Raw genomic sequence first — 12,758 nt, 5'->3', positions numbered from 1 at the left:
ACAGTCAAAATTAAATATAATGAAAAAGTCTATATGGTGAAACAATTCATGCTGTTGTTCACCATATAGACTGCCTTGCCACCCTCTGCTGAACAAAATGCCTGCCTAACCCTGGGTCTATCAATGCTACTGATCCCCCAGTTCCAGCTTCTATGCAGCAAAGAACAATAATCATATCGGTACAGGAAAGTGTATTTCCTTAACTGAAGGCAAAACAAGAGAAGGTGCCCAAAAGAGCTTCCTTAAGAGGAAGTGAATTGGTCAATGAAATAGGACCTAGCACCAAGTAGTCAGGTCCCCCCAATCATTAAAGTGGTTAAGCCACCATCTCATCCCCTCTGTCAGATAAAAAGCTGTATCCTGGTGCCTGTGCTTTATAAAGAAAAAAAAAAAAAAAAAAAAAGAAGGATTTCTACCCGTTTTAACACCAACTCCCATCGATAAGATGACTCCAGGCTCTCCCCGTGTGATATCTCCATTGGGCAGGGCCGAGAGGAGCAGAGAGTCTGGAGTCAAGTGATCGCTGGAAAACGCTATTAAAACAGGTAGAGATAATATATATATATATATATATTTTTTTTTTTTTTTAAATAAAAGAACAGGCACTAGGACACATGTGGTGACATACAGATAACGGTCTTACGTTGCAGCTCTCCTGTGCCTCCCTCTGTCCTCCCCCTCCCTGCCATCTCTCACAATCGCCAATCTGCTCCTCTCCCCACTGCTTCAAAACGAAGCAGATCAGCAATCGTGAGAGATAACAGGCGGGGAGGAGGAGGACAGAGGGAGACACAGGAGAGCTGCAGATAGAGTATGACAGAGGCACGTATGCTGACAACGGTGTCAGGGCTCAGCAGCCCCGATATATCGTGGTCAGCGTACAGAGGGGTGGTTAGAAACTGTCGGGATCAGCCAGGTATTTCAGGTGATAGAGGGGGCCAAATTACACAGCACAAGCACTGTGCTGTAATACATGCTTTAAAATGGAACAGGATTTTATTTTTTTGGGTTAACAAACGCTTTAAGGGTTTCCAGTCAGTTTGCCTGCAGCATGAGACTAGTGTGATCTGCCTTCTGACAATCCATAGAGTCAAGGTCTTCCTCTGATAACCTTGACCTGCCAGACAAGATGTAAGCACAGAAATAAAAATATGCTGCACAGCCGTAGTCCAAAAATTCACTTTTTATTTCATAAAAAGACAAAGGTCCAAGACATCCAAGTACACATGTACCAACACGTATAGCTAAAGTGTTTGACACCAAAAGCTGCTTAATCATAACTAAAGCGCTATATATACACATACTGGTGTATATCGTATATGTATAATATATATAAACAGACACACACACACACACACATACATACATATACATTATATACACACACACACACACATATATACTCACACACGCATCAGAGTAATCAAAACATATGAACTGAAGCATGTAGAACACTGATTGTTAATGGGAAAACACCTGTGAGCATTGAACTGCAGATGTCATCAATGAGAATATTGATACCATTCTAACAGGGAATTCAGCATTTAAAATGTACATGAAACAAAAGACATACATACCAAAACCTTGAAATATGAAATAAAACACATCTATGTGCAATAATATAAAAATTGTACGTACCAAGATAAAAAAATATATACATGCACGGACACATATGCTAAAGAAAAGGAAGAGAGGGACATAACCCTCCTCCCAAATGCATGAGCGTCGGTGCATGCAGCTCAAATGTATCCTCCCAGATATCTTTCTTCTATAGAATTACTCATTGTACTGGCGCTAAGCTTATGAACATCAACCACAATGCATCAGTAAATTGAAAAGCTATAACAATATTGAATAAACGCCAGTACTATTACCCAGAGAGCATGAGACAACGCCCCGGAAAGAAAAATAAGTATAGATGATAGATATACATTTAAAAGAATGCTAAAATTATGACATATTGTATCAATCCCATTAATCCTTGTACATGGCTTTGAGGACTAATAACCACAAAGACATGTACATCTCCTAAAACCAATCTTAATTTTCATAAAAATAATAATAATACAAAGACAGACTGAGAGGAGAGTGGAAGAAGAAAGACATGGAGGAAACACCCATGAGCAACAAGCAAAGCAGAACCCAAAATGATGTATGTGTGAAAAAGAAAAAAAAGAAAAAGTTATATTATAATATAAATAGTATATATATATATATATATATATATATATATATATATATATATATATATATATATATATATATATATATATATATATACACACACACACACACAAATATACATACATACACACTACAGGAATAACCCATTCCCCTGTTTTTAAGGAAGCCAAACTCAAACACACACATAGCTACGATAATTAAATTGCAACAGATCATAACAGAACAGACCCCCTTATTATATATAAATATATGTAACCACCTGGCATCCAAATATGGTACAGGGAAACATAAGATGTGAAAAGACAGCAAGAGAAGGAGAGGTAAGGAGAAAAGTAGGGAGAAAGTAAAGAGAAAAGGGAAGAGTAAGGAGAGATGCATGGAGACGAGGACAGAAAAAGCAGCCAAACATCAAATAATGTAGTGCTGCAATCTATTCATAAAATTGTGTGACGTCCCACTCAAAATTGAGCCCAATGGGCTTTCTAGTATTGAGAGTGAAAATCCAAAACACTTCTCTTTTGCATAAGTCTAAATTTGTCACCGCCCCTCCTAGATAAGACCAGCTTTTCCACTCCCTGAATACACAAGCTACTGGTATCCTTATGACATGAATTCCAATGTCTTGCTATGTTGGTTGAATGATCTTTAGCTATATCATATAAATGATCTCGTAGCCGATCTCTCAACCTGCGGGTAGTACGACCCACATACTGTACAGAACATAGCTCACGTGACTACATACACCAAGAACCTAGTGTTGCAATGAATGAATGTGGAGGCCTAGAAATCCTTATTCTGAGAAGTAGAATGAATGACACCCCCAGTTTCACAAGGGGCAACATGGACATTTACTATCCCCACATCGATACGATCCCTTGAACTGCAACCAATGTGGGCTGTGGGGTCTACTGGTATAGAGACTATGGGACAATGTCCTACCAATAGTAGAAGCTCTACTGGCAGATATTTCTCAATGGTGTCTTTAATTCTATTAAACTCCAAGCTATGGGGAGTAGAGAACACAGGGATGTTGCCAGACCCAGTAAGCACACCTAGAAGAGTGAAACTCATCTATGACCAGAGGTTAACTGCTCAAAAGCACAGTTTCCAGGGGATTGCCCCAAAAGAGGAAAGTATGTTAGAATCGCAGTAATCTTCCAGCAGAGAAACCAGCCTAATTCTACCTCCTATTGCAGCTGCCTGAAAAAAAAGAAAAAAAGGAGGCCCATTCTGGATATTTGGTATATATCATCCATACAATAGAGTAGGGCCACAGTCATGAGAGAGGGATGTCAATAATTTCAGGGCATACACTTGTAATAGACAGCCAAGGTCTGGCAAATGAACATGGTGGCAATGGCAGGATGCATGGCCAGAACGTAGAATTAGGCATAGAAAGGGTTTCTAAGCCTTTTATCCACTGGGTCTTTAAACATAGGGATAACCTCAACAGGGACAGTCTGAGTTAAGACAAAAAATGGTTAGGTCCACAACTAGGGCATAAACCCTCCACCATAGAGTATTGCGGAGCAACACGCTTAGGAGGAGACATTTTCTGGATTAGGCCAATACAGGCTAGGAAGCAATAGGTAATGCACTGGAAAAGTCTTAACAGTCTGAGGACTCTTTAGAGAACCAAGGCTAGTCACTTTAGGTAGAGCCAAAGAAAACCATTCCAAGCCTAGACGCGTGTAAACCGCAAGATCCGTTTCAAAGTAGAACCTGCAAATTGACTTCTCTTGTACCAAGTCCCAAGACCAGGATAAGGTACAATCATCCTCATCTGACTGTGCAGAAGCAACTGCAAGTCTTGGGAAATTCAGAGATGGACGTGGAAGAACCCATATAACATCTGCGTCCCAAGTTAGCTATGAGCTGTAATTTTGTCCATAAACTCAGACGCCGCAATCAAAAACTGCATATATGATGCAGATGTCAGCAGCAGTACCACAGCAGTTCTGGCTTTTAGAAATTACCTGTGTACAGGTTAAACCTGCCAGCAGATGTTATAATTCCACTTCTTGTATTTGTATTAGGGTGGCAAAACTTAATTATGCAAAGAATTCACACAGCAGCATTGTCACTTTGTGGAAAGATTAGTCTTGGATGTACATGTAGTTTAAAAACAAGAAAAAGTTAAAGCATAAGGCTACTTTCACACTGGGGTGTTAGCGGTAAAGCGCCGCTATTTTTCGCAGTGCTTTTAACCCCCGCTAGCGGCTGGGAAAGGGTTAAAACGGCCCGCAGAACGCCACTGCAGCGGCGCTGCCCATTGATTTTAATGGGCAGGGGAGCTTTAGGAGCGGTATATACACCGCTCCTACAGTGCTACAAAGATGCTGCTTGCAGGACTTTTTTTTTACCGTCCTGCAAGCGCACCGCTCCAGTGTAAAAGCACTCGGGCTTTCACACTGGAGTGAGGAGAGGCTATTTGCAGGCGCTATTTTTAGAGCTATAGCACCTCAGTGTGAATGAAAGCAGCCTAACTCTCTTATTTTTTAAGCATTTCCAGCAAAAGTTTGCTTTTTTTTTTTTGTTTACCTTTTTAAAAAAGCTGCCTCATGTAATCCCTCACCAGTGCAATGTAGTTTTTCTTAACCCTGCTAAATGATACGTTTGCTGGACAGCTTGGTCTATTACAGGAGGTGGGAAAATAACAGCACTACTAGCAGTGTGCCAGGATGACTGATCTCCTGTGCATGTCCCGGAGTGATATCATCCTGCACCAGCCAAAGTCTGGCACTTGGGGAAAAGATTTCGGCAAGGGACATCACAGGTGTCAGACCATTGGCGAAGAGGCAAGTATTGTGGACTTCAGTTCCACTTAAATGACATTTTTTAATTTTGTAATTTTTCCACCTAATCTTCAACTTGAGAAGAAACGCCCACGTATACAACCTGGGGTCTGCCTCTTCCACCTCTGAAACCAAGGAATAGATATAAAAAGACAGCTAACAAAGTACCTGCACTTCATCACCAATGGTAATTTACATATACCAAATAGTGCCAATAAAATTACAAGTTTTCACCAAACACTGAATTCTCCTACTTGCAAAAGTAGATTTACAGTTGTATTTAAAAGCATGGAAAAGGAGTACTAGTAAAGCAAAAATGCACTCTTGGCACAGCAGGTTCACTCTTATTTGTATATGTATTTAAATTCAGATTACTGCCTGCAGATCTGCAAAACTTACCTGCTCATTCTAACAACTGCTGTTTAAATTATAATGTATTTTACCTGATTGTTATGATTCTGTCACCAGTTTTGTCCTTCTGTTTATCTATGTCAATATGTGCTCCTGTGAACTCTCGGATAGCATTGATATTACAGCCTCCCCTTCCAATAACCCTTGAAATGACTGTGGATGGTACAGATACTTTCTTGGACCTACAAGTGAAAAACATTCTTACATGAAAAGTTGCATGCTTCTATAGTAATGATTTTAATAAATTAAGAACACATTGAGGTTGATTCACTAAAATTGGAGAGTGCAGTTTATTGTTTACTCCCACAAATATCAGAAACATTTATAGAATAAAACCTAAAAGGAACATCTGATGGTACACCGAGGCATCATCAATTTTGGAATGAACACATTATTGTGTCTAAGCCTCCAAGCGTAACTTATTTCTCCTCATCTATATTATCACGAACATAAACTGGACTTTAAAATGTCTCAGTAATAACAAATAAAAGTATAATGTCACTGACACACAAATCAAATGAAAAATGAATCTTTATGATAAATTTTTCAGAACACTGGTATATTGCTGATCTGAAAGTTTTCCCTCACTCTGCATAACACAAGAGATGGCTGTATTAGTTCTCGTTCACACCATAGTGCAGAGACTTCAGTTTTTCTGCATGCATTCTGCAAGGGCACAACAAAAACAATGGTTCTCATTGTGCACTGTTCACACCACAACATGCTATTTTTTTCTGCACAGGAATCTGCAATCTGTATGCAGTTTTCTGCATGGGAAAAAACTGATGCGACATCAACTTTTTTTTTTAAGCCAGAAAAAAAACTTTTATTAAGGAAAAAGCAAACAGCCCATAGCAAAAACATTCATCCATAAACTTGGTACGACATACAAAAACAGTCAGGGTTAAGAACATCTCCACTTATAGAACTAGTACCACTTGGGATAGCATCCCTAAACATTACAGGACCATAATACCATTATAGCAACAATAACTGTATTTTGAATCATAATTCAGCATTGAAACCAAGAAGCCTATGACCAGATCCGCTGTGGCAAGCCCGGGAACATCTAGCCATGGGTCCCAAAGTTTGTCAGTTTCGCGAGCATCCCCTATGCTGATAAATTATCTTTTCCATCCAAATTGTATCACCTACAGCAGTGATCCACTTTTTGACTGAGGGAGAGCTCTCTGACTTCCAATGTGTCATTATTAACTTGCGCGCTACAAATAGGGATCTAATAATTGCTTCTCTAGTGTAGCTGTCCCATTCAGATTTGTCCAGTAAATTAAAACAGGCAAGGTTTGGGGTCTAAAAGAAAAAAAAAGACTTGAAACACCCTGTTCAGGGTGTCCACCACTCCCCTCCTGTAGGAGTGTAGCTTTGGGCACCTCCACAACAGGTGGATCAAGTCCCCATGATCACGTTTACAGCTGGTGCATGTCAGGGAAGACAGAAGACCCATAGTGTAAAGTCTGTAGGGAGTGTAGTATACACTCAAAAGGATATATAGTTGCATTAATCTCTGTGAAACGTTAAGGAGCATGTTATCACCGATTGGACAAAAAAAAAAAAACTAAAAATAACGGTTGCATGAGTGTGCACACCCTCTTAAAACTGGAGATGTAGCCATGTTCAGAATTAAGCAATCACATTCAAACTCATGTTTAAATGATGTCCCGGTTGTGTACCGACTCCTATTGAAGTGCCTCTGATTAACCCCAAAAAGTTTGGCTGTTCTAGTAGGTCCTTCCTGAAGTTTTCTTAGTCGCATCCTACAGCAAAAGTCATGGTCTGCAGAGAGCTTCCAAAGCATCAGAGGTATCTTATTGTTAAAATTTATCAGTCAGCAATAGGGTACAAAAGAATTTCCAAGCCATTAGATATACCATGGAACACTGTCATCAAGTGAAGAAAATATGGCACAACAGTGACATTACCAAGAACTGGACGTCTCTCCAAAATGTATGAAAAGACGAGAAGAAAACTGGTCAGGGAGGCTGCCAAGAGGCCTACAGCAACATTAAAGAAGCTGCAGGAATATCTGGCAAGTACTGGCTGTGGGGTACATGCAACAATACATCTGAAGTCTCCCAAAAGCAGGAGGGGAAATGTGTTCTGGTTTGATGAAACCAAGGTTGAACTTTTTGGCCACAACGCCAAAAGCTATGTTTTGCAGAAACAACACTGCACATCACCAACAGAAAACCATACCTCCAGTGAAGCATGGTGGTGGCAGCATCATGCTTTGGGGCTGTTTTTCTTCAGCTGCAACAGGGGCCTTAGTCAAGGTAGAGGGTATTATGAACAGTTCCAAACACCAATCAACATTGGCACAAAACCTTCAGGCTTCTGCTAGAAAGCTGAACATGAAGAGGAACTTCATCTTTCAGCATGACAACAACCCAAAGCATACATCCAAATCAACAAAGATTAGCTTCACCAGAAGGTTAAAGTTTTGGAATGGCCCAGCCAGAGCCCAGATCTGAATCTAATTGAAAATCTGTGGGGTGATCTGAAGAGAGCTGTGCACAGGAGATGCCCTCGCAACCGTTTTTGCAAAGAGTGGGCAAATATTGCCAAGTCAAGATGTGCCATGCTGATAAGACTCCTACCCAAAAAGACAGAGTGCTGTAATAAAATCCAAAAGTGCTTCAACAAAGTATTTGTTTAAGGGCGTGCACACTTATTCAACCATATTATTTTAGTTTTTTTTATTTCTACTCCCCCCTCTAAAAGGTTTGTTTGTTTTTCAATTGAGATGTACAGTTTATAGGTCACATTAAAAAGGTGGATGAAGTTCTGAAATTATTTATCTTTGTCTCTTTTTTACATCACAGAAACCTGACATTTTAACAGGGGTGTGTAGACTTTTTATATCCACTGTATACCCACTCAATGTTATCAAAACATCTTCATAGCATCTAGTGAAAGCAGGGCCCTAGGTCCTACATTGTCAGCTGGGGATTGCATATTAAGGAAAAGCCTTCTTAAATTGACCGCAGTGGATTTATTTGGCATAAATCCAGCTTGATTGGAATGTACAATAGATGTAATAACCCTATTTAGCCCGAGTGACATGACACCAACATTGGTGTGAATAGAGCACATAACTGATGCGCATGAAAACTGATATCAACGTGCATGAATAACAGTCGTCTCTGCAAGTGAAATCTGTGCAGTTTTCCCTTCAGTACCCATAAGTTTTCATGCACGTATGGTATGAACAAGCCCTTAAGCCGATCTTAGAAATCGTAAAAGTTGAGAAAAAAAAATCTGCCTTTGTCAGGCAGGCCGCTTGTGAGGTTGAGTGGTGTGTGGGGGCCTTCGACAGAGCAAATGTGAGTTTTCTTCCGTGGCTCTCTCGTCTGCTTTCTGCCATAGCTATGAGTAAGGGCAATTCCCTGTGAGGTACTCATGGAGCACGGTGCAGAATATAGGGCTAGTGTGTCTGGAAGAAAAATACAAGAACCTGGACGTACAGCATTCTATAGTGAAGTCTTGAGGTGAAAGGAAGTGCCCGAGTACCTTATTCAGGGCTCTAGGCAAAAGTGGCAGTAAATTGTGCAACCAGTAGCTGATGCAATGCCTGATCCAACAGAGAATAAGCATTGAGTGGTTGGGTGTAGTGCCAGGTTGGAAGAGTTTACACTGTAGAGTGAATACACTTTAAACATAGCCCTGGTTTTTAAAGTAACACACTCAGATACAGGATGACTGTCTTACCTGCCCAAGACCCTGGGTCGTAATATATAGGGATCAGGCTTCGCCTGTCACGGTGGATACACCCCAGAGGGGTCTTTAATGACTGGGTTCCATAGGCACGGACGACGGCCCTCGACTTGCATAGTACTCAGCAGCTAACTGCATGTGTTGCAAAGTGCCAAGGTGAGCGCCCATGCAGGATACATTGCTCAAAGCAACATTACAGGTCATTCCCTTGTCATGGGGGGCTAGGTATGGCTCCCAAGGTTTTACCATGGCTGCACTGATCTAGATGCGCTATTTCTTATTGTATTAGAAGACAGTGAAGATTTGACTGAAGAATCCAAAAGATAAAATAAACTTTTAATAAACTTAGTTATTTCTTCATAAGGGAGAAGAGGTCCATCACCTTAGGACTCTAGCAAAAAAAAAAAAAAAAAAAAGAAGAATCAAGAGCGGGGTAGAGTGGGGCAGGCATCCAGGGGAGCCTATAACCTAGGCACTATGAATACTTAGTCTGTGTTCCATAATGTATGATTCAGATATGTTTGCAAAAAACTAAATGCGTTAACACTAAAGAGTGGACAGAATTACATTTCAATTGAAAAAGCCACCATGCAAAGTAATTTGACAAAGTTGTTACAACGAAATTGTTATTTTAACACACCTTCTGACCACCTCTTTCCAGCCTTCTTCCCTCTTTTGCCCTCTCTTGGGACTGGCTATTGTCAATTTTCCATTGGGAGATGAAAGCGGAGAAGGCCCAGTCTTAGTGCTTGTAGATAACGAATTACCGGTTTCAATAACCGATTCGGATAACCTTCAAACCAGAACAAAACATCATGTTAATGTTGTTCTATTTACACAAGTAGAATGCTATAAACCTAATATAGTTAATTTCTTTTAAACAGCTTTATACACAAGTGGAAAAGGAAAAAAAACAAGGTGGTACAATACATATATAAACTGCTTAAAAATATGCTCTTTAATATTAAATCAGCATAAACTGGTAGTAAAATACAAACCCCTAATATGAACCTACTTTTAAGGGTTAAAGATGTTGTCATTAGGTGGCACAGGCCCTGCATTGAAATCTGGGCTAAGCAAATATTGTGTAAAATCAAGAATCGTGTGTAGTCTTATTTGAACATTGGTGGCGTTTGTGTGTTTCATACAGATGTGTGCAGCAAACAAGAATGAAAAAAAAATGACTGCACATTGCTTTGTGCCACAGTTTCCAGTAATAAAGAATGGTCAATGCTGTAGTCTCGCTCCTTGTTCAAGGGGGGCTTCTTTTGTATCCCCCCACCTCTAGTTTTCTCCAAGCAGCTTGTAATGGCTAGTGTGCAGTAATAACGTCAACACTACTTTTACAAGGAAATATCTGTGTTTGCAAAGAATTTGGCACGTAAAGTGGATTTTCTGACTACTGAGAAATATAATGTATTTGTGTTCAGCCTTATCGGCTAAAAAGAATATTAATTTGCTCATATTCTTTAATATCCTCTGTTAATAAGGTTAATGGTGGCTGGGGTGTCCTTTGCATAGACAGATGCTCTGCTAAAAAACAATCAAATGCTTTGCATGGTGAAAGAATACAACACTACCCAATTCTCAGAAGTGACTCTTGAAACCCATTCACCGTTTTATAAAAGCTAATAAAATACCATGTCTGTACTTGCCTTAAAACCCTTACTTTGGAGTCAATTAAGGTACACCGTCTTAAAACTTCAGGTTATACTGTTGCCCACATGATTGGACACCGGCAAATCAAAAAAAAAGGTAGATCAGTCCTTCTACTATTAGTATGCCTCAGTTTTGTAACAAAGCTGTAAAAAGCGTAATCACAAACTAAGAGGAGTCTGTTATGGACTCCAAGAAAAAGATTTTACAGTTCAAAAATAATAATTTTGCATCTATTGAGGGACACAGCAAGTTTTTAACCTTTGTGATGCCCAAAAGCAGTCCAACACAAGTAGGCAACAAAAAACAAAATAAAAAACCTGTGACCTGCCTGCAACTGAAAAAGCCACCTGAAGGACTTAGGGCTCAAAGCAGTAAATGGATGGGGCTCAAACGTCAACCTGGTAGAAGTTGATATTGTGTGAACAGAATACCAGGTTGAAGCCTTATAAATCTGGGAAACCATTGATTGCTGTTGAAAAGCCCAAGTAGCACTCACAAATCTACTAGAGTGCACCTTGACAGGAAAAAGGAGAGAACCCGATTCTTAGGACCATAAGCTTGGATGATGGTCTGCCTAAGCCACCTAGAGGTGGCAGAAGAAGCTGATGCGCCATTACGAGGTCCATCTAAGATAACAAAAAGGAACCGATCCTTCTGAAAGAAGCAGTGGCAGAGAAATAGACTCTTCCAACCAAACCACATCCAGACAATGAAAAAAAAGTCCTTTTGCTGAACAGTGTTTAGACAGAGGGATGGAAAAACAATGTCTTGGTTGAGGTGAAAGGCAAAAACAACCTAAGGCAAGAAGGAAGTCCTAGGACTTATTATGCAAAACCAGAAAGGGTTGTTTGCAGGATAAAGCCACCCATTCATACACTCATATCACAAAGGTGATGTATACAAGGAACATTACTTTGGGGGCGAGCATAGAAAGAGGAAGATCTCTAATGCGTTCAAACAATGCTTTCTGAAGGCACAGAGAGAAAAAAGAGATTCAGATCCCATGGAGTCACAGAAAGAACAGAGGGAGACCCCCTGTCTTAAGCAAAAAGCGAACGACCAACGGTCTATAAAACAGAATGAAATAGGCAGAAAACTGACCTTAGATAGTACTAAAAGCCAAACGCTGACAACGGCAGAAAGGTGAAAATTCATGCTACAGAGAAACACCTGCAGTGGAAGTCCTGAAATTCACAATAAGTGAGGTATCTCTTCAAAACTTGGGACTGATTCAGAGCCTGGACTGGCTGAGTGACATCAGCAGATCGAACTGCACTCCTGGGATCCATAGTAGGGGGGCCAAAAAAGCTTTGGCCAAATTCTCCCTCCTTTAAAAAGGAGGGGGACAAGGAGGAGACCTGGGAGGAAATGGGGAAAGAGAGCCCAGCAGGCTATCCAGGTTGGGTAAGCCCATTCAGAGTAGGCATCAGAGCAGACAAAATACTGCCAGGGCATCCAAGTGGACCTGAAGGTCTCCTCTGTATTATGAAGAGTAACGGTAAGGTCTTCCATTGCCCTGATCTTGTTAACCTTAGAGATTTATTGGATTGGCACATTTGTTTCCACTATAGCAGAATATAGGCCTTCACCGCGTTCAAAAAATGAATGGCCAGGGAAGATATGTATTTCTTAAATCGGTCTTTCTGAAAGCTGCAACAGGCAGGAGGTAGGGACATCACTCACATCTACCAAAGTGAGTTGTTTGATGATGCCTGTCACATCCTGCCAGAAGAGTCTTACTTTTCAGTACTGCCAAAACATGTGAAACATGTCGCCCTTCTCCCATCCACATCTCCAGCAGTCACTAGAGCCCTGAGGGGGAAAATTATTTGGAGGGTAACCTGCATCTGTACCGCCCAGCCAGAATCTTGTAGCTCGTTCCCTGGAGCATGGTTGCTATAGAAGATTTATGGTCAAAGTGAAGGACTTGTAAAGGTGGAGCCTTAACCACTTCAGCCCCGGAAGGATTTGCCCCCT

General features: G+C 40.5%; 1 protein-coding gene across 8 annotated transcripts in view; it reads right to left on the bottom strand.

Moving 5' to 3' along the window:
- Window positions 1-12,758, bottom strand: part of ANKRD17 (ankyrin repeat domain 17) — a 212,247-nt gene that overhangs the window by 23,800 nt on the left and 175,689 nt on the right. For all 8 annotated transcript variants that reach the window (XM_073600429.1, XM_073600457.1, XM_073600439.1 and 5 more), the window contains 2 exons: window positions 9,763-9,915; window positions 5,423-5,572 (listed from right to left, as the gene is read on the bottom strand). In XM_073600429.1, coding sequence (XP_073456530.1) covers window positions 5,423-5,572; window positions 9,763-9,915 — 303 coding nt within the window. The remainder of the gene's footprint in view (window positions 1-5,422; window positions 5,573-9,762; window positions 9,916-12,758) is intronic.

This window comes from Aquarana catesbeiana, linkage group LG01 (assembly GCF_042186555.1).
Source record: "Aquarana catesbeiana isolate 2022-GZ linkage group LG01, ASM4218655v1, whole genome shotgun sequence".
NCBI classification, from domain to species: Eukaryota; Metazoa; Chordata; class Amphibia; order Anura; family Ranidae; genus Aquarana; species Aquarana catesbeiana.
Note: the sequence above shows the minus strand (reverse complement) of the source record. Positions and strands in the feature narration are given on the sequence as shown.